Here is a 26,171-nt window from a genome sequence, read left to right on the forward strand (position 1 = left end):
GATTAATAAAATGTGGTATATGTATACCATGGAGTTCTACTCAGCCACAAAAAACAATGGTGATGTAGCATCTCTTGTATTATCCTGGATAGCGCTACCATCCATTCTACTAAGTGAAGTATCACAGGAATGGAAAAATAAGTACCACATGTACTCATCATCACATTGGTATTAACTGATCAACACTTATGTGCACATATGGTAACATTTATTGGGTGTTGGGCAGGTGGGAGTGGGGAGCAGGGTATGGGTATATTCACACCTAATGGGTGCGGTGCACACCATCTAGGGGATGAACATGCTTGAAACTCTGACTCGGGTGGCAAAGGCAATATATGTAACCTAAACATTTGTAACCCTGTAATATGCTGCAATTAAAAAAAAAAAGAAAGAAAAGAAAAAGAAAAAGCTGACAATTATGTCTGCTACGTAAGTGGAAGATGGACTGAATTCATACAGTAACCTGAAAGCTCAGCTAACTGTGGTGGACAAATGGCAGAGGAAGTATTAAGGTGGCAGCAAAGGGCATGGAGAATGCTCAGACCATGCTTCAAGACAGACAAGTAGATCTAACACTATTGGTTGGGGTCCTCATTCTAAATCTATAATCTATATCTAAATCTATAAACCACATGATACCATGTTTTCATGCTATTTTTATTTATGAAGGACAAATGATGTAAGGGAAACTGTGCAAGACTTTATACTTGAGATTTTTAGCAACTAACGAGAAATTTCTATTCCTCACCAGACTGTGAACTCCCGAACACAGACTCTGTATTTGCTTAGGCTCATGTCTCTGCTGCCTGGCCCTTGATGTCCAGCCCAGGGCTTTGCAAGCATTGTGTGTTCACTATACATCCAGTGAGGAAAAAGCTGAGTTCATATAGCACATGTCCTATAGTAACTCACCAAGCAGTGGTTTTGCTAAAATAGACACCAGCTTTTGTATTTTTATTTTTGGCAGAGAAACTTTGTTTCTGTAATTAGCCCCTATTCGTGTAACTAGCATATAATAGTCAAAGCCTAGTTTAATATATATTTTTCCACAGATGATTTATCACAAATACTACTGCCAAAATAAGGTAAAAATGCACAATAAATAATGTTTGATGTAGCTTTAGTTAGAAGTCTTTATCAGAAATCACAACAAATATTTGAATTCTTTTCACAAGGATTGGGTGACCATGTAATTTATCTTCCATAGGGATACTTTTAAGAATAACGGGATGATGATGATGATGATGATAACAATACTACTACCACGAGGGCAACATGAGTAAACTGAGACATTTGGTCACCCTATCTAAGGGGAGAAAAATTAGAATAGGAACTTTTCGTATTCTGATTTCTGCGGTTCTTATTCAGGAGAAGTAAAGAAAAATTTATGGTGCAGTTTGCATATAAATAAACGTTAGATCCTACAGATTATTTCTTATGACACATCCTCAATAGAATAAAGAGTACACTAAAATCCTAATTCTGACATACCATAAAACAAATAAGCAGAAACTCACCTCTGGCTTGGGCACAAAAGCTCGACCCGGAATTGTAAAGATGTGCTGGACGTTGCAGAGGTACTGGGCCATGACAGAAAGGCGACTGCGCTGTTTGCCTCCTGTGTTGGCTGTAAGTCTCTATAGAAGGACAAAGACGAATTGAAGCAAATGATTAGTCTGATCATTTTGAGCTAACATTCTGTTATCTCTGAATACTATGTGATTTTTGAGGCAAATTTTAAAAGCAGAGACTATCTGACACACAACATGTAGCCAAAACGGAGAATATTTTCCTCCAATACCAACTGAGGTACACCTAAGAAGTATGAATTACATCATATGTAGAGCACCCAAAAATCAGGTAAAACTTTTCTACCACGAACTGTTGAGATTTTCAAACCACTGTTACATTCTATAGCAGAAGGTCCTATATAAAACAAGCAATCAATAAATATTTGACAAAGAAATTAGTAAGCATAATGAAGAACTAAAGATGATCAAATATTTAATTTTCTAAATTATCTCAACATATGAATGAACATTTTTAATGGTGTGCTTTTCTTTATTTAAATGTAACTAATCCTTGAATATTCAAACCCTTACAGAATGGGCTGTTCATGACAAATGATTTTTGTAAAAAACAAGAAATTCATTTTTCTAAGTACTCAAACATTTATATTTTAAAATTAACTAGGTCTACCCAAATTAATTTATAAATGCAATGTGATTTCAATCAAAATCCCAGCAGGATTTTAAAAAAATAACTTTAATTTTCATATATATTACATATATTTTTAAAATTAAATTCCGTATAAAATTTATATAAAGCCAAGAATGGCTAGGACACTCCTAAAGAACACCAACAATGTTGATGGGGCACTCACCCCACGGGATATCAAAATTAAGTCAGTATCATTACAGACACAAAGAGACCAATGGAACAAAGGCTTTAGAAACAGACCCAAACACATGCGGATATTTGATACATGACAGATGTGATGTAGCAACTGTTAATGTGAAAAGGATGGATCATTCAATAAGCCATACTGATATAATCAGGCAACTATAGGAGAAAAAAGTAGGTCCCTACCCTGTACCAGAACCAAAAATAAATTCTAAGGGAATTAAAAATAAGTGAAAAGCAAAACCCTAAAATTTTTATAAGTGAATATCTATGACCCCCATGGTAGGGAAGAATTTCCTAAGATGCTGAAGCAAAGCCATAAAAGACTGATATATTTTGCTCTATCAAAGTTAAACATTTCTGTACAATAAAAACACTATAAAGACAAGTTATAGACCGAGAGAAGGTATTTGAAGCTCATATATCTGATAAAAAATTGGTGTGCAGAATACAGAAGAAACTCCTATACATCAATAATCATAAGATAAACAACTAATAGAAAATATAATAAGGCATTTCACAGGAGAGTATTCTAAATGAATCATAACCACAAACTATGCTCAATCACATTACACATAGTAGGGACATGCAAATTAGAACCACGATGAGATGTAATTTCATACTCATAAAATAAAAGTTTTAAAAAAAGAACCTAGTATTGGTGAGTATCTGGAGCTACAGGAACTCTTAACTGCTGTTAGAGAGAGGGGAAATCAGACAAGCGTTTTGGAGCATAATTTGGTAACATATAGTAAAGATGAAGTTGTATTAACCCTTATGAGCTTTCAGGGCTAGCTTCAGGAGTGATCCTAGAGTGCAGTTTATATACTCACACAAGGAGAGATGTATAAGAACGTTCATTATGGCATTATGTGTAGTATCAAAAAAAAAAGTGAAAAAAATTACATGAAGGTCCATCAACAGGTAAATGAATAGTGACAATTTTGACAATGGATTTATGAAATAATAATTAAAATGAATAACAGGGGTTATCAACATAGGCTAAATCCCAAAGTAGAGTACAAAATAATTAAGTCATAGAACATATGTATAGTATGATACCATTCATATAAAAACATCATTTGTTTACTGCGTGTGTACATACCTGCAGTGCAAGCATAACACATGCATGGGAATGGTGATTATCAATCTTAAGAAGGTATAACTAACTCATAGGAGGGAAAGAAAGGAGATAGAAGAGGGCTCCAGACATATCTATAATATTTTATTTCTTTAAAAAAGATATGAAAACCATGGCGATATGTTAAAATTGCACAAAGCTGAGTGGTAGATAAAAAAAATTAGCATGTTTTTCTTTCTAAAATGTATCCTGCTTCTCTGTGTTCTTAGAGCACAAAGGACATACTAAACCTCTTCTGAATGACTCAGGGGCGACATTACAAGTAGCAGTGATTTCTGGAATAATCCTAGGGCTAGGCAGGCAGGCAGTGGGACCCACTGCTCACCAGTCCAAGGCCCAGTGCTTTCTGAGTTCTGTTCGCCATAGCTGGGTTTTCCATTCCTTGCTTCACTGTCGTGTGCCCACCTATCCTAATAGTCCCGTTTACTTTATTGCTTCTAACCTGCTGTGGACGTGAAAAACAAATAATTTAGCTTGTTAGAGCTTTGCCTTCAGTAAGATTAAAAAATAGGTTCTGTGTGAGATGCTGAGGAAATTTCCTATGGGCAAAGTTGTAGATTCTGTAGCTTCTATTTTGTTACTCAGAAGCCACCCCCTCATCTTATCCCACCCCAACACTTTTTAATTTTAATCCACCTGGCTCTTGTCCGTATTTGGAGAGTTATTGGGATGCTGAGTTGAAGGTATAAGTGATGAGTTGCTACAGCATATAAGACAAAACACATTCTTCCTTACTAAAATGTAAAACCAAGAAACGTATATACCTTTAAGCAAATATAAAAACATAAAGACAAATAACAGAAGTATAGATTTAGATGAATGAATAAAGAAAATGCGGTATATATACAATGAAAATCAGCCATTAAAAAGAATGAAATCCTGTCATTTGCAGCAACATGGATGAAACTGGAGGTCATTATGTTAAGTGAAAGAAACTAAGCACAGAAAGACAAATACCACATGTTCTCACCCGTATGTGGGAGCTACAAAAGTGGATCTCATGAAGATAGAGAGTAGACCGGTGGTTACCAGAGGCCAGGAAGGGTATGGAGAAGAGGAGAGATTAAGAGAAGTTCATCAATGAGTACAAATATACAGTTTTATAGAAGAAATAAGACCTAGTGTTTGATAGATCAGTTGGGTGACTGTAGTTTACAATAATCTATTATATATTTCAAAATAGAAGAATAATTTGAATGTTTCTAGCATAAAGGAAAGATAAATATTTAAGGTGATGAACATCCCGAGTATGCTGATTTGATCTTTATAACTTATTTGAACATATTAAATTATCATACCCCCAAAATATGAACATCTATTATGCATCAATAACAAATCAATTATATACTTTCAATATGTACAGTTTATTACATGTCAATTATACTTCAATAAAAGTATTTTTAGGTAGGAAATTAGTTGAAATATTATAATGTTGCCTACAGTAAAAATAAAACTCAACTTGCAGCAAAAAGCAGGCTTACGCAGGGATGAAAATCCCAATGTGTAGATTTAAAATGGAAGCCAGAGATGAACTCAATAAAGGAAATCAATGAAGCCAAAAGCTAGTTTTTTTAAAAAGATAAATCAATAAGTCTCTAGTCAGGAAATTAAGAGAAAATTACTAATATCAGAAATGAAAGAGGGGACATCAATATAGATCCCATGGACATTAAAAGGATAATAAAGGAATATTATGAACAACTATATGCCCACAAATCTGACAAGCCAGATAAAATGAACCAATTCCTTGAAAGACACAAACTGCCAAGGCTCTCACAAGAAGAAACAGAAATAGGCAATCTGAATAGACCATATCTATTAAAGAAATGAATCAATAATTAATAACTTCCAAAACAGAAAGCACCAGGCCCAGATGGTTTCACTTCTGAATTCTACCCAACATTTAAGGAAAAAATTTTATCAGTGCCATACAATCTCTTTCAGAACAAAGGAGCAGAAAGAATACTTCCTAATTCATTGTATGAGGCCAGCATCACCCTAACACCAAAACCAGACAAAGACATTACAAGAAAAGAAGGCTACAGACCAATATTTCTCAGGAACACAGATATAAAAATCCTCAACAAAATATTAGCAAATCAAATCCAACAATGTATAAAAAGAATTATACCCCACTGAGCAAGTAGGTGTGGAAGGCTAGTTCGATATTTGGAAATCACTTAACGTAATCCATGATATCAAGATGCTAAAGAACAAAAATCATATGATCACAATCGTATAAACAGATCAAGAAAAATTATTTGACAAAATCCAACACTCAATTTATAATAAAACTCTTAGTAAACCAGGAATACAGGGAACTTCCTCAACTTGATAAAGAATATACACAGAAAACCTACAGCTAACGTCATACTTAACAGTGAGAAACTAGAAGCTCTCCCACTAACATCAGAAACAAGACAAAGATGTCCCTCTCTCACCACTCCTTTTCTGAAATAGGCAAAACTATGGTAACATTAAAAAGTTCAATGGTTACTAGCAGTTAGTGGGGAGGGAGGGATGAATGGACAGATTACGGAGGATTTTTAGGACAGTGAAACTATTATTCTGTATGATATAATGGTGGATACACGTTATTATACATTTGTTCAAATCCACAGAACATACTAGACCAAGAGTGAACCCTGTTGTAAACTATGGACTCTGGGTCATAATGGTATGTCAACTGTAACAAATGTACCACTCTGGTGGGTGATGTTGATAATGGATGAGGCTCTGCATGTGTGGGGGTAGGGAGCTTACAGGAACTCTCTGTACCTTCTGCTTGATTTTTCTCTGAACCTAAAACTGTTCTAAAAAAGTCCTTATAAAAAAAATGTAGTATAGATTTAAGTTAATAAGCTTATGGATCAAATAGCCAAAAATATTTGTAGCTCTCTGTAAAGAAAAAAAGGAGCTTAATTTTACTACTAGCATAAAATTTAAAACTTTAAAATGCACTGTAAATTTTTAACATCCAGCTGGCACAAATTCAAAGCAGATCTTTAGATGAAAATCTAGAATGAACATAATTATAAAATTATAAAATAAACCAAAAATAATGCCATTTTTGAAATTATTATTTCATCCTGGATCCTTCCTCTTTATAGTTAATATTTTTAAATTTGTTTTTAAACATTTTCTTTTACTTATTTATTTATTTATTTTGGATTCTCTCTTATTTTACAAATCCTTGTGTTGAGGGCTAATTTTCAATAGATCACAGCAAAGGAGCTGCTCTGCTACGTACAAAACCCTGACATAGTTAATATTTTACTTTATATTTGAAAGGTTAAGTTTCCATTGATGAATTTAGAAGAATTTAAAAATCACTTTAACTAAAAAGCAAATCTATGAGGCCTGAATCCTAAATATTCTAATTTGATGTAAAGACACACTTAAGTCTATTTCACTTAGAACACTGTATACGCATCTAGTACTATCAGGGGATGGGGTGTCTTAATCCATTAACTTGGCCCATTCAATCTTTGCAGCAAATAGCCCCAGGTTTTAGATATGAAAATAAGTGAATCATGTATTTTAATTAAGAAGAAAGCACCATACACAGCTGTCCCTAACTAATTAAGGAAAAATTCAAATCACAGACCAAAAAGCTCTACCAAAGACTTCACTAAAAGCTAGCATAAAAGTTAAATGGTCTATCAACCATTCAAACATACATCACTATTTCTGTGATAGATATATTATAGGTAAAGCTACAAAAATTCAAAATCCATCACAAGATAGATGATTTAACAAATAAAGGCCAGGAAACCAAACCAGTTAATTTTTCAGTAAAAGGAAACCTCTAACCCTTAAGGTTTTAAAAACATTCTGACTGAGTATGAGAAAAACAAGGGGTCAAAGAACTCAGTGTTATTTTTTTTCTTATTCACCTAAAATAATTTTAAGTACAAGTAGAAAAATTAGGCTTATACTTGAGAAGCTACACAGCTACACACTGGGGACAGTGAGAACTATACACAGTAATTAACGGACAGGTGACTCCCCTGCTGCCAGGGATGTGACCATAAACAGCCAGGGTGCCCTGGAGATGGCAGGAGATCAAGAGGCTGGTGCTGAACCCAGAAAGAAAAGACCGTAGGGTCAGCAACATCAAGAACTCGAACATCATGACTTTAGCAGAAAACACGACCTGTGCTCAAATTCAGCTTTCGCTGTAACTTCTCCATGACCTTTTGGAAGACATTAAACCCCTCTGGGCCGGGCGCGGTGGCTCACGCCTGTAATCCTAGCTCTCTGGGAGGCCGAGGCGGGCAGATTGTCTGAGCTCAGGAGTTCGAAACCTGAGCAAGAGCAAGACCTCGTCTCTACTAAAAATAGAAAGAAATTAATCGGACAACTAAAAATATATAGAAAAAATTAGCCGGGCATGGTGGCACATGCCTGTAGTCCCAGCTACTCGGGAGGCTGAGGCAGTAGGATCGCTTGAGCCCAGGAGTTTGAGGTTGCTGTGAGCTAGGCTGACGCCATGGCACTCACTCTAGCCTGGGCAAAAGAGTGAGACTCTGTCTCAAAAAAAAAAAAAAAAAAAAAAAAACCCTCTGAGCCTCAGTTTATCATTTATAAAATGAGGTTATATGAGATTTGTTAAGTTCTCACTTATTGCTACACAGCCTGATTCTATTTTATGTTAGAATACATAAATACACTGCTATTTTATGAAGTGTAATTTTATATGTCTGTCCCTTAATGTATATGAGCTGAATTCCTACATTTAGATCCTTGGACCTAGAGAAAGGAAAAAGAGGATGGTGCTTATTTGTTTTGTAACTCATAAAGCCAAACAAAGTAAATGTTAAAAAGGGCTTTCTGTGGCTACAATACAAAATTACATATATGACCATGTCAAGAGCAAACAGGGTATATAAGAAAATGTTGCTGTATGTTCTCCCATTGAAACTTTCACTTGCAAAATGTGAAAATCAGAGGACCAGTGTTATCCATTCTTCTAATGCAGTCCATAAATTATAGGCTCAATATAAACTCTTCTCAATATACACAAATTTAGTTTGACTAAAATCAACCTATTTTGTTAAAGAAAAACAATTGCATACGGTGAAGTCGAAGCAACACTATTAATAATAACCACAGCTGACATTCTCAGTCACTGAAAATATTACTCCACCTCTTAAGCCTCTGTTCCTTTGCCCTCTCTTCCCCCAAAACAATTAGAGTACACAGTATTTTGCATCTCTATTGTGTCCAAGAAAAGAAATACCATAATAATCATGTCAGCTGAGGAAAAAAAAATCCATACATGGTGTAAGAAAAAATATATTGGGTCTTTGTCCCTGGTTCTTTACACAGAGTTCCTAAAACCGCTGAAATTTCCTGAGTCATAGGAGTGTCTTTTATAAATTCATCAATTCCTTTAACCACACAGGAGTTTATGCTAATGAGATATCTAGGACTGGGTCCCTAGGTAACCTCAGGATGGGGCTGGTCACCAGAGAGACCAATTGATTCTCCATTACTTAAATGTAGGTAACAGTGTTTTCCTGAGTCCTAAGCCATTCTGGCAAATTATCTAACTCGAGGAGGGGATCATGGCAACCCCTGATTTATTTTATAGCTAGTTGCTCAGAACTACTGGAGACCCAGATTTGAAACTGTCATCTGAAGTCGGGACAGTCTTTTGGGACTGAGCCGTTACCTTGTGGGATCTGACCCTAACTACAGGTGAATAGTGTCAGAACTGAATCAAATTATAAAGGACATCCAACTGGTGTTCAGAGAGTTGGAGAATCGCGGTGTGGTGTGGAAAAACCCACACATCTGGTGTCAGAAGTGTTGTGTGAGTGTAGAGGAAACAGAGTGGTTTATGTCAGAACTAACAAATCCAAAGATTGAATAAACAACAAAGAAAACTACTGGCACGGACCCAGTTTAAACCAATATCAGAGAATTAACAGATTCATGAACAGGAAATGACAAGGACATTAAGGAAAGTGGTGATATCATTTTAGAGTTCTGAACAAACACAAAAGTGTCCTACGTTTTTGTAACAGAAAATTCCAAGACTACTGAGAAAAAGATTTTATGGCCAAATAATCTAAAGCAGTTTTTCATCCTTAGCATTTCTGACATTTTGTGCTGGTTAATGCTGGATAATTCTCTGTTGTGCACTGAAGGATGTTTACTAGCATTCCTAACCTTCCACTCCCTAGATACCAGCATCCCTAATCTTGTACTCACTAGATACCAGAAGCACCTCCCAGGTGTGACAACCAAAAATTCCTCCAGATGCTCCCAAATGGCCCTGAAGGGTGGGTGGGGTAACACTGGAAAAGAGTGCTCTACAGGGGAACAAGGGTAAAGAGAGAGGGATGGAAGTAAGAAAAGAAATTCTATGACAGACTCAAATTATCTGAGAGAAAAGTAACCAAAGAATCAAGCTTATGTAGTTACATAGTCTACTTTTATAGAAATTCTGATATTAGAAAGTTTTGTTCTGAAATACTATAAAGCTGAGTAAGATATAGGAAACAACAGTTTTCATAAACTGGACAACAGGCAGTGCAGGACTGTGATCACTGAGAGGCAGGGAAAGAGGTGAGTCTTAGACTGCCAGCCTACAGCCCATGGTCCTTCTCAGGCCACAGCATGGGTTGGGGGATGCAAACAGAGCTCAGAGGTCTCTCTGACTTGGGATAGGAGGGGCTGGAGATCTGAGAGGCCTAGGCAGCTGGAATTTGTGGGTTAAACTACTGGAGATATGGAAACACACACACACACACACACACACACACACACACACATGGCTCCAGAGATATGCAAACGGATCTCCTCAAGTCTTCCCTGTTCAGCTGAGCACTGATCTGCCTGAGGTAAAATGCCCTGAGGCTTGGAAACCTGAGGACAGCACCTTTGGAAGCAGCAGGACCAACTGTAGTTCACACAGGGATGGGAAGAGTTTGCCTTCCTACCAGCTAAAGCAGAGAGGCCCTGAAATATGCAGAGCGCTGGGTGGATTCCTCGGGAAAGTTACGACTTAGTAGTGGGGCTCAATTAGTCCCAAATTAAAGGCTACTCAAGATCTACCAGATTAAAAAAAAAAAAAAAAAAGCAAGCCTCAATCTACAAGTAAGTCATCTAAGTGGCAGAACAAAACCCAACACTCAACTCAATACCACAAAATCTAGCACTCAATATTAAAACAAAAAACCGTCACAATATCTGGTATCCTGTCAAAAATGATAATTTCTGCAAAGCAGCAGAAAAATGGGACCTATAGCAAGGAGGGGAAAAAAAGTCAGAAAAATAGCACAGAAATGACAGAGGTAATGGAGTTAGTAGGCAAGGATCTTAAAACAGCTACTGTAAATATCAAACATATGCACAAAAATACCAAGGAAAGCATGAACATAATGAGGAGAGAAAAGGAAGATATAAAAATACCTAAATGGGAGTTCTAGAGGTAAAAATACATTATAAATGAAAAATACATTAAATAGAATTAACAAATTAGACACTGCAGAAAAGAGCAGTGAATTTGAAGACACAGTAACTGAAATTAATTTTTATGTATGTGAATTACTCAATTTTTTTTTACATAATAGTTAACCAAATATCCATGCATTTACTAACTCTTTTCTTGACTGCTGATTTTTGATCTGACCATTAGCACATATTACTAAATTGTCTGTTTCCAGGCCTTCTAATCTAGTCACTTTCTGTCTCATGCTGTCAGTCACACTGCCTCGATTATTAAAGCTTTCCTACATATTTTAGCATTTGACAGGCAAGTTTCTCACCGTTCTTATTTTTCAACATTTCTTATGACTTCTTACAAGTCCATTACTCAAGACGATCCTTGGAACTTCACTACATTTCAAGATAAATTCTTTGAGGATTGTAATTATATTCGGTGTACAAAGTTATTTGTAAAAAAATAGCATGTTGATGATAATCATTTTTCCTTCAGGGGATGTCATATTTCTCTTGATTTATCTCAATGACCTTTTGAGACTCTCAGTAAAGGTTTTGTGGTTATTTTTATTTAGGTCTCTCATTTTTTCTTAGGTTTTCATAATAATTATACATCTCCAAATAATATATTTTTGCTTCCCATTCCAATAATACTTTTTATTTGCATCACTCTCTGCTATATTTAGCTTTCTATTTATTTATCTCTAATTCAATCATAATGCTTCCAAATTTAACTACTGTGTGCATATATGCCAACTTGATGGGTATTTTATCAAATTCACCTTCTTGATTGGCTCCAATCTGGACTGAATGCTCCTCCTGAGGATTTCCTCTCTGTCCTGTATGGGGCCCTCTGCCTCCTGGATTTCATGTTATTTTCTTCTTGGTGTCTCTAATCAGACCAGTGCTTAAAAGGGCTTTTGCCATGACAATAGAGGTGCTGACAGAGATCAGTGGGGGCAGACCCCTCAGTAAGTGGGGCCAGGCTAATTGGGATCCAGATGGTAAAAGTAGTAAAATTGGCTTCTACTTTAACCATACAGAGAAATCAATCCCACATGGATTATAGATATAAATGTGAAACGTAAAACATAAAGCTTCTAGAATATAACAGAAGAATATCTCTGCGATCTTAAGACATAAAAGGATTTCTTCAACAAGACACAAAAAACACCATAAGTTTAAAATTAAGAATGCCTGCTCTTCAAAAGACACACTAAAGACAATAACGACATGCCATAGAGTAGAAGAAATTTTTAACACATTTAGCTAAGAAAGGATTGGTATGGAGAGTATGTAAGAACTCTTACCAATCAATAAGAAAATGACAAGCAACCCAACAGAAAGATGAGGAGCACTTTCCAAAAAAAACAAGTAACCCGAAAGGCCAGTACACATAAAATTGGTGCTCAATTTCACTAAAAATCAGCAAAGAGAAAATAAAATGTCATACTATGATATTACCCTCAGATTAATAAAAATGTACAAGTCTCACAATAGTGAGAACTGGTAAAAATATGTAACAAATTGAACTCATACACACTGCTGATGGGAATATAGACAGACATGATGATTTTAGAGAATAATTTAGCATTATCTAGTAAGGGTGAAGATTTGCAGTTCCACTCCCAGGTACATATCCTGGAAAAGAGAAACCTTGCCCATGTGCCCCAGCTGACATAAATTTAAGAACATTCATGACAGTTTTGTTTGTAACAACAAAACACTAAAACTATTTCAGGGTCCCAAAACAGGAGAATGGACATACAAATTATGACATAGCCAAACAGTGGGTAGTTTAGATACCTAGATAAGTAAATCGACTACAGCAATGAGTAACACCAGCGAATCCTACAAATGATGTTCAGTATGAAAAGAATATGTACTATATGAATCCATTTGTATAAAGTTGAAAAATGGACAAAACTAAAGTATATTAATTACATGGATACAAATCTATATGATAAAACTATGCAAGGGAATAATAAATCCAAAACTCACAGTATTGATTACCTTTCTAGTAGGGGGTGACAGGAGATGTAATCAGACTGAGGAACACAAGAGAGTATCAAAGGTATTGCTAATTCAACTAACAACTTGAGTAGTGGCGATTTAGGTCTTCTTTTTATTAAGCTATACATATACGTTATATAGTCAGCCCTCCATATCAGTGGGTTCTGCATCCATGGATTCAACCAACCATGGACAGAAATATTTGGAGGGGGAGAGGGGAAAGGATGGTAGCATCTGTACTGAACATGTACAGACTTTTTTTTCTTGTCATTATCCCCTACAGTATAACTACTACTTACACAGCATTTACATTGTATTAGGTATTATAAATAATCTAGAGATGGTTTAAAGTATCCAGGAGGATGTGCATAGGTGATATGCAAATACTATACCATTTTATGTGACGAACTTGAGGATGGCTGGATTTTGGTATCCATGGGAGGTCCTGGAACCAATCCCTCATGGATACTGAGGGACAACTGTATACTCTTGTATTTATATGTTATAAAATTAAAAAAAAACACCTATAGTCTGCAGATCCTCTCCTTAAACCTCTGCAGCTCAAAAACCACCCTTGCCAACCATGGAAGTTTACTTTCTAGAGAGTGAACTTGGAACACACCTGCCATGGGAACGCAGGCATAGCAGGCATTGCTGAGGTGAGGGAGTGAGAGTCTATATACCAGATAATGAGACCCCGACATCTTCCCTTTCTCAGCTCCAAATTGATTATCATATTCTTCACCTATCATCCTATTGAGTGCAAAGGATCAATTTTAAGATACCACACGCCAATCCCTATGTGTGAATGTATGGCCAACACCACAAAGCTTTTGTCTTTTTCTAATTGTGTCTAAATCCATTGTGTCCCTATGTTTACCACACTGCCTTCTTGGCTGACACACATTATTCATGTTTTCCCTGGAAGCTTATAGCGGTTATGTCTGTCATCGTCACTATATGTTTAACTTCTGGCTGAGCTGTTGCTGGGTTTTTCTTGTGTGTAATGGACTATTAACTTAGAAAACAGTCTATGGTAAAAATGCAGTATTACTTTGTTTTGGAATATGATGTGATAAAATAGCCAGAAAAAGTTAAAACTTACCTCTGCCACCTCCTTTTGAAAAGTCAAAGTCATCTGAGTTCTGCCATAAGCAAAAGGTCCTTCTCTATGAGAAATACTTTCAAGCCACTTGATAATCAGTGGAGTTGAAACACTAAAAGGCAGATTTCCAATAACATGTACATTTGGAGGATCTGTTGGCCAGGAAAGAAACAATTTGGAATGATTTCATCAATATATTCTGAATACAATTTTAGTTAAAAGAAAAATCAAACTGGAAAGTCATAGCATCAAACAAAAATATACAAAAAAATATGGCTGAGTACTTTTCATTCCATTTATTCTTCCAAATGTTTTCTCACAATCAGCTTTGAACTATTGGGGAAAAAACTCTACTAGTGTTTAGTCATTTAGAGAAAGTCTTGGATTTTTGGACTAGGAAATGTATGAAAAACTGCTGGTTTGAGGGAAAAGATAATCTACCTTGGACATGATGAGGTTATGTCATGGGGCAATGAGATGAAGCTGTCAGGGGGTCAAAGGTTCAGGAACGGTATATAGGCTGGATATAAAGACGTGAGTGTCTACAATATATATATGTAGTAAGCGAAACCACAGGAGTGGAGTAATTGAGCAACTGTGCAGGAGAAGAGAAGATGCTCAAAGAGAAAAATTTCAGAAACAACATGCAAGAAAGAGGCAGAAAAATAACTACCGGCAAAGAAGAGTTAAGAGAAGTTCACAAACATAAAAGGAAAAACAGGAGGGCCTGGCATCAGGGAAGACAAGAGCAGAGAAATCTTGGATAACAGTCATATGAATGTGGGAGAACTCAGATAAAGTTTGAAACCGGCAATGAGGTCACTGTGACTATAGCATGGCTGGGCAGGGGCAGATAGCGGAAAGCTGCATGCTGAGAAAAGGAGGGCCTGTTAGCAGGTGGAGACTGCAAGTGTGCCCACTCTGAAGGACCTGGCTATGGAAAGGCCAGGGACATGGGGGCAGTGGGATGTGGAGGCATCCAAGGCCCTCCCCGCTTTGTTCTCTGAGTTTTCTACAGGCAAAAACCATAACCTGTTTATCTATGTATTCCAAAGGGCTGACATATAGCAGGTCCCAATAAACACTGTCCATGAATGAAGAGTACCTTGGTTGGTCACTGAATGTGAAAGACGATGGAAAAAAGTTAAAACAAAGGCTTAGGTGTGGCTTAGTTTACTAAAACACTTCTTTTTTCACCATTTAGAAAAATTAATACTTCATAGTTTACCCCATCCCTCTATGGTGTAATAAAAATGACAAGTTTATTTGCACAGAATCAAAATATTTGAAAATTTGAAACAAATAAATTAGAATTAAGAATTTATATTTTGGAATGAAGTAGCAAAAAAATTACAATGCACATTATCTATTTAATTCTCTCCAGATAATTTTTATTAACATAATAAAAACATTTATAACAAATGTATAATAAATATTTGTGATATAAATAATTAAAAAAGAAAATTTAAAAAACCACCCAAAGGTACTTACCATCCTCCCAGCATCTTTTAAGACTTTCTGGAAAAGCCCTTTCTATCTTAAATGTCAACACATCTCCATGAACAATTCTCAGTTTTCCAGGTGCTGCATCAGAAAGCATCTAGCTTAGAAAAAGGGCAATAAAATGAGCTCATAAGGAGAGCAACAAAATTAAACTTTTTAAATCTGTGCATCATTACATCAGTCAGAAAAGCCAGAAATTAGGAGTGATCATTTATCAACCAACAGTATATCACGTCCCCTGCAACAAATACCATGGTGCTTTACCTCAACATGCACAAATGATCAGAGATAGTAACAGATGATACGATAGTTTATAATTTCACAAATAATATATCAGTGTAACCTGACCTTCAGTATGACTTCTATTTTCATATAGATTTAGCATAAACTCAACTCCTATCTATAAGTTTTTAAATTAAAGACTAAGGACACTATAATAAAATAATGAGAATTAACTAGGAGTCAACCATATGAAAGACGAGCTTACTTCAACTAAATCTTTATAGCCTAAATATATACAAAGGATTCTGCATATCATCAAGATCTTTAACTTAATCTACGGGCAGATCCAAGCCAAGTAAAAAGTCACTTATCAATGCAAACCTCCACCTGGCACTCTGGGATACTCCCCTGACCAGAGAGCATCCCTAATCTTAGTATTTCTTGATTCACAGGCCCTATCAACCTAGTGAATTATCCTGCATGTTTTAATAATAGTTACCTCCCAGTCTATTTCTACCTTCTAACCATATGCTTTCTTCCCTTTTCCTTCAGTCTTTCTAAGCAAAAAGGAAAAACAAAAAGGACCCCATCCTTGGCAATCTCTTTCTTATTTCATGTACCTCAGCACCACACTCTCACAGTACTAAACAGTTGGTAACTACTTCAAAAGAGCCTTATAGCTAAGCCATTTATAAATTCCTATTATAGACGTATCCAACACAAAACTTGATTTTTGAAGTTCTTGGTTAAAAAAAAAAATGTAGTCCTTGAGCTTATAATGTAGGAGTGAATAAAATCAAAGAGAAGAAACACCACTGCTAAAGCAGATTTCAAAAGAAGTGATCCTTTTCTCACTTTAAGCCAGAGCTCAGAGAACCTTGGCTCCAGCTCAGTCGCCAAGATTCTAGAACTTGTTCACACTTACAATGGGATGGTCAACAGGCTCAAATCCCTGAGCTCCGTGACCCTACTCTCTTGGCACATCAAAGCTGACTTCCTCCAACACTGCCCCCTCACCTAACTCAGTCAACCAACAGGATGAAAGGTGATCACAGAAGCCAGAGAGGAGACACAAGACCAAGCCACTGGGCTTGTGGATTATTCCCACCTTTGTGTCAACGCTGTGCCGTGCATATGCTTCTTCAGAGCACGTACCAACTGTATTGCAATTTCTCCTATAGCAACATATGCTCCTTAAGGCAGCCCCTGTAGCTGCATAGGACATAACTGGTGTTTAATACACATTTAATAAATGAATGAATAAGTGAATGACCAAACAGCATTCAACTTTTTGTGACGTTGGAAACCTCCTCTTCTAGCCTGGGAGATTTGGGCTTCCCAAATTTGTGGGGTTAGAAACTTGCAAAGATTTACTTCACTAATAAATCAGACAGAATTGTACAAATAATGTTTCAGAAATACATAGATGAAATGTCTATACTGGTAAGAGGCTAAACATTTTAAGTTTGGGAATCATCTAGTTGGATATGTTTAGCCAAGGCAGTTAAGCAAAATAATTGCATACCACTGGTATTAATGTACTTACGGATTATTTTAAATTACCATGACTTGCTAAAACTTGATCTAATGAGTTCTAGACAGTAAATTTTAAAAAACAATAACCTCAATATATTAAAAATTTAAAGAGATTGCTCTCTATGGGACATGCTCATACTGTATAAAATCTGCATATTTAATGATAGCATTTACAGTCAATGGAGTACGCTGAATTTTTTTCTATAATTATGCTTCACATAATTAAAACAAATCAAATTAGCATGCCAAAAACAAAGGCAGAACTAAAAGCTTATGTTTCACAATGTCAATATATAGAAAGTAATTAAGTAATTAGTAATCAAGACTAAAACAAAACAACATAAACTTGGCTCTTTGGTGTTAATTTATTTGCTCTGATAACCATGTTTCAAATATAAACTTTTCCTACAACGACAGACACAATCACATACCAGAAAGCTGATATAATGCAAATTTACCTGTCTTTCTTAGGTTCAAGGTTGTATTTCTAGTACATTTCTCTTGAATTCCCATTGAGGTTTAAGTCTCACTCAATGACAAACCAAATCCTTCCCATACTTTAAAAGGTCTACTGCTTCCTTGACAACTTTGTAGCTTGTAGCTTGATCTTCCCCTTTCCAACACCCCACTGCAGAAGGAATGAATGCTGGTGTTCACAGATTTATGTGAAGGCCGTAAAGCAATTATGGGGAAAAAGGGTGCTATACAGACTACATAGACATGATTATAGATAGTAGCCTTTTAAACACCTAAAATGATATTCAACAAGGACACGCAAAGACTTTCTAACCAACCAGTAATAGAGAAAAATGTTTTCACTACCATAATGATATTTGGGGGATGGCAGAGGGGTGGGAAAAGTCACTATTACAGTACTTCAAGAATAACACTGGAGCATTACACTTCAAAACCCTGGAAGTGTTACCACATAAAGTGCTCAAAGGCATAGCCAATCACAAATGCAGGCACTACATTACAGCCAAATGAGTGTTTCTACAGACACTCTCAAACTGTTCTATCATTTTTATTTCAGTTTTCAATCCTGTACTCTTCCAAAATGAGATGTAAGTCAGCTTAGAGTAAAAGGCATCATTAAATAAGGCTATAAAAGAAGAAATAGAAAACCAAACCATGAAAAGGAAAAGCATGCGTATATGTAAAACAAGAAAGCTAACAATCCTAGCAATCATTAGAGATGTTAGCTCTCATGATTTGTATAATGAAATATATAATTCTTGCATTCTATTAGAAGTAGTTACACCACATCTCCAAGAGAGAAAATGTTTTTTTCTAAGTTTTTTCCTTAGAAAATGTCCTTAGGACAATGCCTTTAATAAAAGCTAAAAAGCAAATGTAGAAACATTCTTTCTATGGCCATTAAAAAAGGCCTCTAACAAGTCAAAGTCTTAGTGAAAGCCTTCCTACAGGGGGCAAGTAATTGTGGTCCACCTGGGTAGCTTTGTGGTGATTTAATTTGATGAGGAAAAAATTTATGTAACTCTTGAAATTTACACAAAATTATTCCCTATGAGCAAAGAACTACTATATCAAATACCTATCTAGTATATTTTATGCCACCTTCTCATGGTGAGGTGTTCATGGCAGCCAACACTGTATAGTTACAAATGCTATTGAAATAAATGTTTGTAAAAGGGCTAGGCAAAACTGCTAAGCAAATTATATGAGAATGAAAGAATCTACAATATAAAATTATAAAATATATAAATTTTATAAATTATAAAAAATTAAAAAATATAAAATGTGGCAGGTGAAAAATAAAATTTTTATTCTTATATAGAATATATATAAAAGACCAATGCTATTATTAAAAAGGAATTTAAGATAATGCTACAATAGACTTTTTTAGAGGGAAGACTACAGCATGATTTCAAAAAGTCAGTTTGCTTTTTTTAAAGTTATGTGAAATCACTTGAATTTTATTAAAAATTTACATTTTCAGATTTCCTCAGTATTCTAAATTTATGAACAGAGCAAAAATAAACAAATCATCACATCATCATCTGTATTTTAAATGATACAAGTATCTAAAATAAAATTAATTTTATATGAGAAAATTAAGTTTGTTGAACATTTTAATGTCATCAGGTCTCTTAATTGCTCTTTTTAACTTGTCAATTTTATTCTTTCTTTTTACCTTTATTTTACTTTTAACTGACACACAATAATTGCACACATTTATGGGGTACAGTGTGATGAAACACATGCACAAAATGTGTAATGATCAGATTAGGGTAATTATTCTTTGTGGTAAGAACATTCAAAATCCTCTCTTACAGTCACCCTACTGTGTGACAGAACACTAGAACTTATTCCTCCTACCTAACTGTAACTCTGTACCCAGTGATCACCTCTCCCCATCGCCCCCTTCCTTGCTTGCTTTTCATGCATAGCGGAGACTCATTTACCCAGCCTCCTCAAGGAATTAGTTGTTTGATTTACAAAATTTTCTATTCAATCAATGTTTATTTAAGTCTTAATATTTTTTTAAAGAGGAAATGTATAGAAGAAAATCTTTTCTAAACTATATTGCACAACTCTCTTCCTTAAGCCAAAAACACTGAATCCAATTTCACCCTTTTCTTGATGATCTGGGGTCATTGTTGCCTATAAAGTAATGGCCTCAATGGTCACAGAGCTGTATTTGAAATCTTACTACTTAGTGTTTTTCCCATTTTTATATTTGCTTTTTATAGCTTTTCTGCCATCGTAATAACTGTTACTTCTTGCTGTTGTCAGTGGGCCTGCTTCTATCACTGATCTCTGTACTTCTAATAATTTATATCATTTTGGCTGTAAGCCACATTTTGCTGATTGTTTTGTCTATGTTTTGATTAACTATGGGTGCATCAAGTTACCTGTGTAAAAGTCACATCACAACACAAAGTCAGGCAATCTTCCTTTTTAAAAAATTTGTTACAGATGAAAGAATTTCGAAATTTCATTATCTCTAATTAAAAACAACTCTTTCTGCCTGGATGCTGAAATTACTTTATATGTCCCTTTAAAAAATGACAAGAAGGGGAATAATTAAAATAGCAACCATTTACTGGCTACTGGCATTATTCCACACCATTTACATTAATTTCTATCTATCCTTGCAAAATCCACAAAAGATAACTATTATTCCCATGCTATAGATAAGAAAGCTGAAGCTAAAAAAGGCTCAACAGCAAGCTCAAGGTCAGAAAGCCAGTGAGTGGCATATCTGAGACTTGGTCACTAGTCTGTTTAATTCTCAATCTCATGAACTTTCCACGATGCCTAATGAAGTGAAAGTAATGAAGTGAAAGTAATCACTGTGTTTACCTATTATAAAATCCAAAGGCAATACTAATAACAGTCAATGGCTTACTTTCTCTCTCCAAAATGCCATGAAACAAGCACATAATTTAACGGTTAAGAAGAATCCTTGAGCTTTCTACTCTGGGCTAAGATGGAATGAATATAAGAGACCAGATACATTCTTCTGACTTAATTTAATAAAGAGGACAAAATAGATGAAACAACAATTTTCAGACACTGGACAACAAAAAGCACAGAAAAACCTGCAGCTCCGAGAAGCTCAATGAGCCCTACACACAGGAAACATGAAGAAAACTACAACAAGGCATCATGACGAAATTAGTCAAAAACCAGCAATAAAGTATTAAAAGCAACCAGAGAAAAAAGAGGAACAAAGATAAACATGGCAGATTCTTGTCAGAAATGCAAGTGAGAAGCCAGGGGAGCAACATCTTTAGATGAAAGAAAAAAACTGCCAACGTATTTTCCAAAAATGAAGGCAAATGAAGACTTTTTCAGACATATAAGCGCTGAATGATTCTTCACCAACAGACCTGTGCTATAAGAAATGCTAAAGGAAGTCTTTCAGAAATGATATTAGATGGTAATATGGATAAGGAGTCCTGGAAATGATAACCATATGGGGAAATATGTAAGAATTTTTCTTATTACTTAAGTCTTTTAATGTAGAATTGGCTTCTAAAACAAAAAATTGTATTGTGAACTTCATAACATGAACAAGTAAAATGTATAATAATAGCACAAAGGCGGGGCAGAAAAAACGCAATCTATGGGAAGAGTCGTATACTGTATGTGAAGTGGAGTAATCTTACTTGAAGACAGATTGTGATGTGTTAAAAATATATACTATAAACCTTCAATCAGCCACTAACATAACAAAGAATTATAGATAATAAGCTGCAGTAGGCTGAATAATGGCCTTCCCAGTGATGTTTACATTTTAATCATTGAAATACGTGACTATGCTCCTTTAAACAGTAAAAAGGACTTTGCAGATGTGATTAAGTTAAAGATCTTGAGATGGGGAGATTATCTTGAATTGTCTGGGTGGGCCCAATGTAATCACAAGGGTCCTTATAAGAGAGGAAGGAGGATTAGAGTTAAAATCAGGGACAAAGAGGCAAGAGGCCCAAGAGCTAATGAATGGAGGTGGCCTCTACAAGCTGAAAAAGGCAAGAAATTCTTTTTCTTCAGGGGAGAAAAGGATTCTCCCCTAAAGCCTCCGGAAGGAATGTAGCCCCACTGACCTTGATTTTAGACTTCTAGCCCTCAGAATCCACATCCCCACAAAGTATGTTCTCTGATGACAATGGAACTAAATTAAAAAATAAAAGAAAGATAGCTGCAAAAACACCCAAATTTGCAAACTAAATAATACATTTCTAAACAACCCACAAGTGAAATAATATATCAAAATGGAAAATGGAGCTGAAGGTTTTCTTTAGAAGGAAATCTGAACCTCTTTTGGAAGTCTTTCTTTGAACCTAATATCTCAAAAATCATTTTTAAAAAAGGAAATTAGGAAGTATTTTTAATGGAATGGAAATGAAAACACAACATACCAAAATTTGTGGGATTCCACTGAGGCAGCACTTAGAAGGAAATTTATAGCACTAAATGCCTGTAGGAAAGTAAGAAAGGCCTCAAATCAATGACCTCAGCTTGCACATTAAAAAAACTATAGAAAGAGCAAATTAAACCCAAAGCAAGCTAAATATTTCTTAAGATTTCAGAGCAGAAATCAATGAAATAGAAAACAATAAAGAAAAATCAATGAAACCAAAAGCTGTTTTTTGGAAAAGATCAATAAGGTTGACCAATCTGCAGCTGTCAGGAAAAAAAAAGAAAGACACACAAATTACTAATACCAGGAAAAGAGAGAGGTGATCTACAGATCTACAGATGCTTGGTTTACTGTTAGAAAAATCAACATAACTCACCATATTAAAAAACTAAAGAAAAACTGCATGATTATCTCAATAAACTCAGAAAAAGCATTTCTGCAAACCTAATATCCTTTCATTATTTAAAAGAAAAAAAAAACACTCAGCAAACTAGGATTAAAAGGGACCTTCCTCAATCTGATAAAGGAGATGTAGAAAAAAAACCTACAACTAACATCATACTCAATAGTGAAAACTGAATGCATTTCCTGTAAGATCAAGGATGAGGCAAGGATGTCTACTCCTATCACTTCTATTCAACATTGTACTGGAGATCTTAGCTAGTACAGTAAGACAAGAAGAACAAACAGAGGCATACAGATTGGAATGGAGAAGGTATAATTGTCTTCATTTGATGACATGATAATATATGCAGAAAATCTTAAGGAACCTACAAAATAGCCACTAATAAGTGAGTTTAGCAAGGCTGCAGGATATGAAGTCAATATCTAAGACATCAATGGTATTTCTACATAGTAGTAATGAACAATTGGAAATTGAAATTAAAAACCAATATCATACAGAATAGCATCAAAATACATGAAATTGTTAGGGGTAAATTTGAAAAAAGATGTGCAAGATGTGCAAATATACGTGTTTTCGTACGCTAAGAACCATAAAATACTTTCAATAGAAATTAGAGAGAACCTAAACAAATGGAGAGATATGCTATGTTCATTGATCAGAAGACTAAATCATTAAGATGTCAGTTCTCCCCAAATTGATCTACAGTTTCAATCTAATCCCAATCAAAATCCATTAGGCCTTTTTTAATAGAAGTTGACAATTTGATTCTAAAATTATATGAAAATCAAAGGACCTAAAATCACCAAAATGACATTGAAGAACAGGTTAAAAGATTTAAATTACCTGATCTCAAGTCTTATTACAAAGCGACAGTAACCAATATAGATTGCTATTGGTGAAGGGACAGACCTATAGATCAACAGAAGTGGAAGTCCAGAAATAAACTGACGCATATAAGATCAACTGATTTTTGACAACGGTATCAAGGCAATTCAATGAGGAAAAGATAATACTTTCAACAAGTGGTATAAAAAAGAACCTGAACTCTTGCTTTATACCATAAAGAAAAACTAACTCAAAATGTATCATAGACCAAAATGTAAAAGCTAAAAAAAAATCTCAAAGAAAACATAGGATAAATTCTTAGTGATCTTGGTTTTGGCAAATATTTTTAAAATAAGATATAAAAAGCAATAGATTTAAAAAGAAAAAAACGATAAATTGTACTTCACAAAAATTAAGTTCCTGCTCTTCAAAAGACACTGTTAAGAAAATGAAAAGGTAAGCCACTGCTAAGGAGAAAACATTTGTAAAACATGTATCCAACAAAGTCTTGTATATGAACTGTATAAAGATCTCTTAAAATTCAATAAGACAAAAAAACCAACAGTAAAAATATTGGAATAAATCCCCAAAGAAGAGATACAGATGGCAAATAAGCACATGAAAATACGTCCAATATCATTATCCATTAGGGAAATGCAAATAAAAACCAGAATAAGATACCACTGCATATTCGCTATGGTGGCTAAAATTAAAAAGACTGACCATACCAAGTACGAGCAAGCATGTGGAACAACTGAAACTCTCATGCACAACTGGTGGGAATGTAAAATGGTACAGTCACTTTGTAAAACAGTTTGGTAGTTTTGTGAAAACTTTAACATATACCTACCACAGGACCCAGATATTCTATTCCTAGGTGTTAACTCAAGAGAAATGGATATATATATCCACACAAACACTTGCATGTGAATGTTCATAATAGCTTTATATGTAATAGCCAAATATGAAAAAACCCAAAGTCTGTCAGCAAGTGAATGGATTTATAAATTTGGTATATCCACATAGTGGAATACTATTCAGCAATAAAAAGGAGCAAACTATCAACAAACACTTCAACATGGATGAAACTCAAAATAATTATGCTGAATAAAACACATCAGACCAAAAAATAAATTCTGTATAATTCCATTTATATAAAATTCTAAAGAATGGAGAATAATCTAAAGCGGCAAAGCAGCTGAGTGGCTGTCTGGGAATAGTTTACCTATTCCCAGTGAAGAAAAAAGGATAGATTACCGATGAACACAAGAAAGCTTGATGATAATGGATGTTCACTATCTTGATTGTGGTGATGGTTTCATGCAATTATACATATGTCAAAACTCAGTAATTTGCACATTTCCAATATGTGCAGTTTACTGAGCATCAATTATATCTCAAAAAAGCTGTAAAACATAAAAAAGCTGTACTTAGTGTAGTAAATTTTCCATAAATATTAGGTATTATTATTAACATATAAAACTTTCAAAACAGAAAAAAGAGGAGGAGGAATCTGGACTACTTATCTGAAGGGGTACACATGATTTAGAAAGTTACCTCCCTGTTAAGGAATGGGGAAGAACTTATCATCAAGGCTTCAAGTTCCTTGAGATGTCAGGAAATCTCTTTGCTCCCCTTCAAGGCATACAGAATCCATTCAGTTGTAAAGATGTTATAACGAACAAAAAAATAAAAACTTAACAAATGTACAATCCGAGTGTTACAATATCAAGAGAAAGGAACCCTAGGAGTCCAACGCAAGTTTGATGAGTTGGAGAATGGCCCAATGTTTCCACAGCACTGGGGATTTTTCTAGTGCTCCAGTGCAATAACATTACTTTCCTCCTATACCTCTTTCTAGATTGGTAGCCTCCTGATCTATCCTTGATCATCTGAGGTACTCAAGGCATTGAGATCATAATTTAATTATTCAAAACTAAGATCTATTGAGTGCTTACTAAGTGGCAGGCATTTACTTACTCCTCATAACAATCCTATGAGCAAACTGAGGCATAGAGGACAGAGTTGCCTGCCCAAAGTCACACAACTAGTAATCTGAAGTCCAACCCAGGTAGTCTGATGCTGAAGTCTGTGTTCTTTACCACAAAACTGTATTATTTTCACATATTAGTTTTTTTTACCTTTACAACATGCTGATGGTGAAACCTACATGTTATCACTAGTTGTTCTTTCCCCTAAGCTGCCTCATGATAATATAAGAATTGAATTAAGCTACAAATGACACGCTTTCAGCTAGAATATGTTTTATAAATTATTACAATTTCTTTAAAAAGTAATTCTATTAGCTTAGAAATCAATAAAATGGAATCCTCCTGCCTTTACTCAGTTTTATGATTAATTTAACACCTCTAAAAGAAAGTGGTTTTACATATTGAAACATTCTTTACAGGAAAAAAAAGCCTATTTGATATTTCAGTGCCCAACATTTCTTTTGAAGGCAAATTCCTTTCCTGCATATAAAATACTAAAAATTAATTTTGCTGCTTCTACTGAAACAAATGAGAAGTTAAATATACATTTCCTGTAATTCACCTTGAAATTAGCCTTCATATCTAGAAAAAAGAGCATAAAACTTTTTGATAATCAATACTACAAAATATGCACTTTCACTTTTGAATGACACATTTAGTCAACTAGTATGACAGATACATATACA

The 26,171-nt window shown here is 35.0% G+C and overlaps 1 protein-coding gene across 1 annotated transcript in view; it reads right to left on the reverse strand.

Annotated features, from left to right (window-relative positions):
* TFB1M (transcription factor B1, mitochondrial) overlaps positions 1 to 26,171 on the reverse strand; it is a 71,188-nt gene that overhangs the window by 33,737 nt on the left and 11,280 nt on the right. The window contains exons 3-5 of the mRNA XM_012646834.1: positions 15,606 to 15,714; positions 14,115 to 14,266; positions 1,518 to 1,637 (exon numbers count right to left, since the gene is read on the reverse strand). Coding sequence (XP_012502288.1) covers positions 1,518 to 1,637; positions 14,115 to 14,266; positions 15,606 to 15,714 — 381 coding nt within the window. The remainder of the gene's footprint in view (positions 1 to 1,517; positions 1,638 to 14,114; positions 14,267 to 15,605; positions 15,715 to 26,171) is intronic.

This window comes from Propithecus coquereli, unplaced genomic scaffold (genome assembly GCF_000956105.1).
Source record: "Propithecus coquereli isolate 6110/MARCELLA unplaced genomic scaffold, Pcoq_1.0 Scaffold25, whole genome shotgun sequence".
Classification (NCBI taxonomy): domain Eukaryota; kingdom Metazoa; phylum Chordata; class Mammalia; order Primates; family Indriidae; genus Propithecus; species Propithecus coquereli.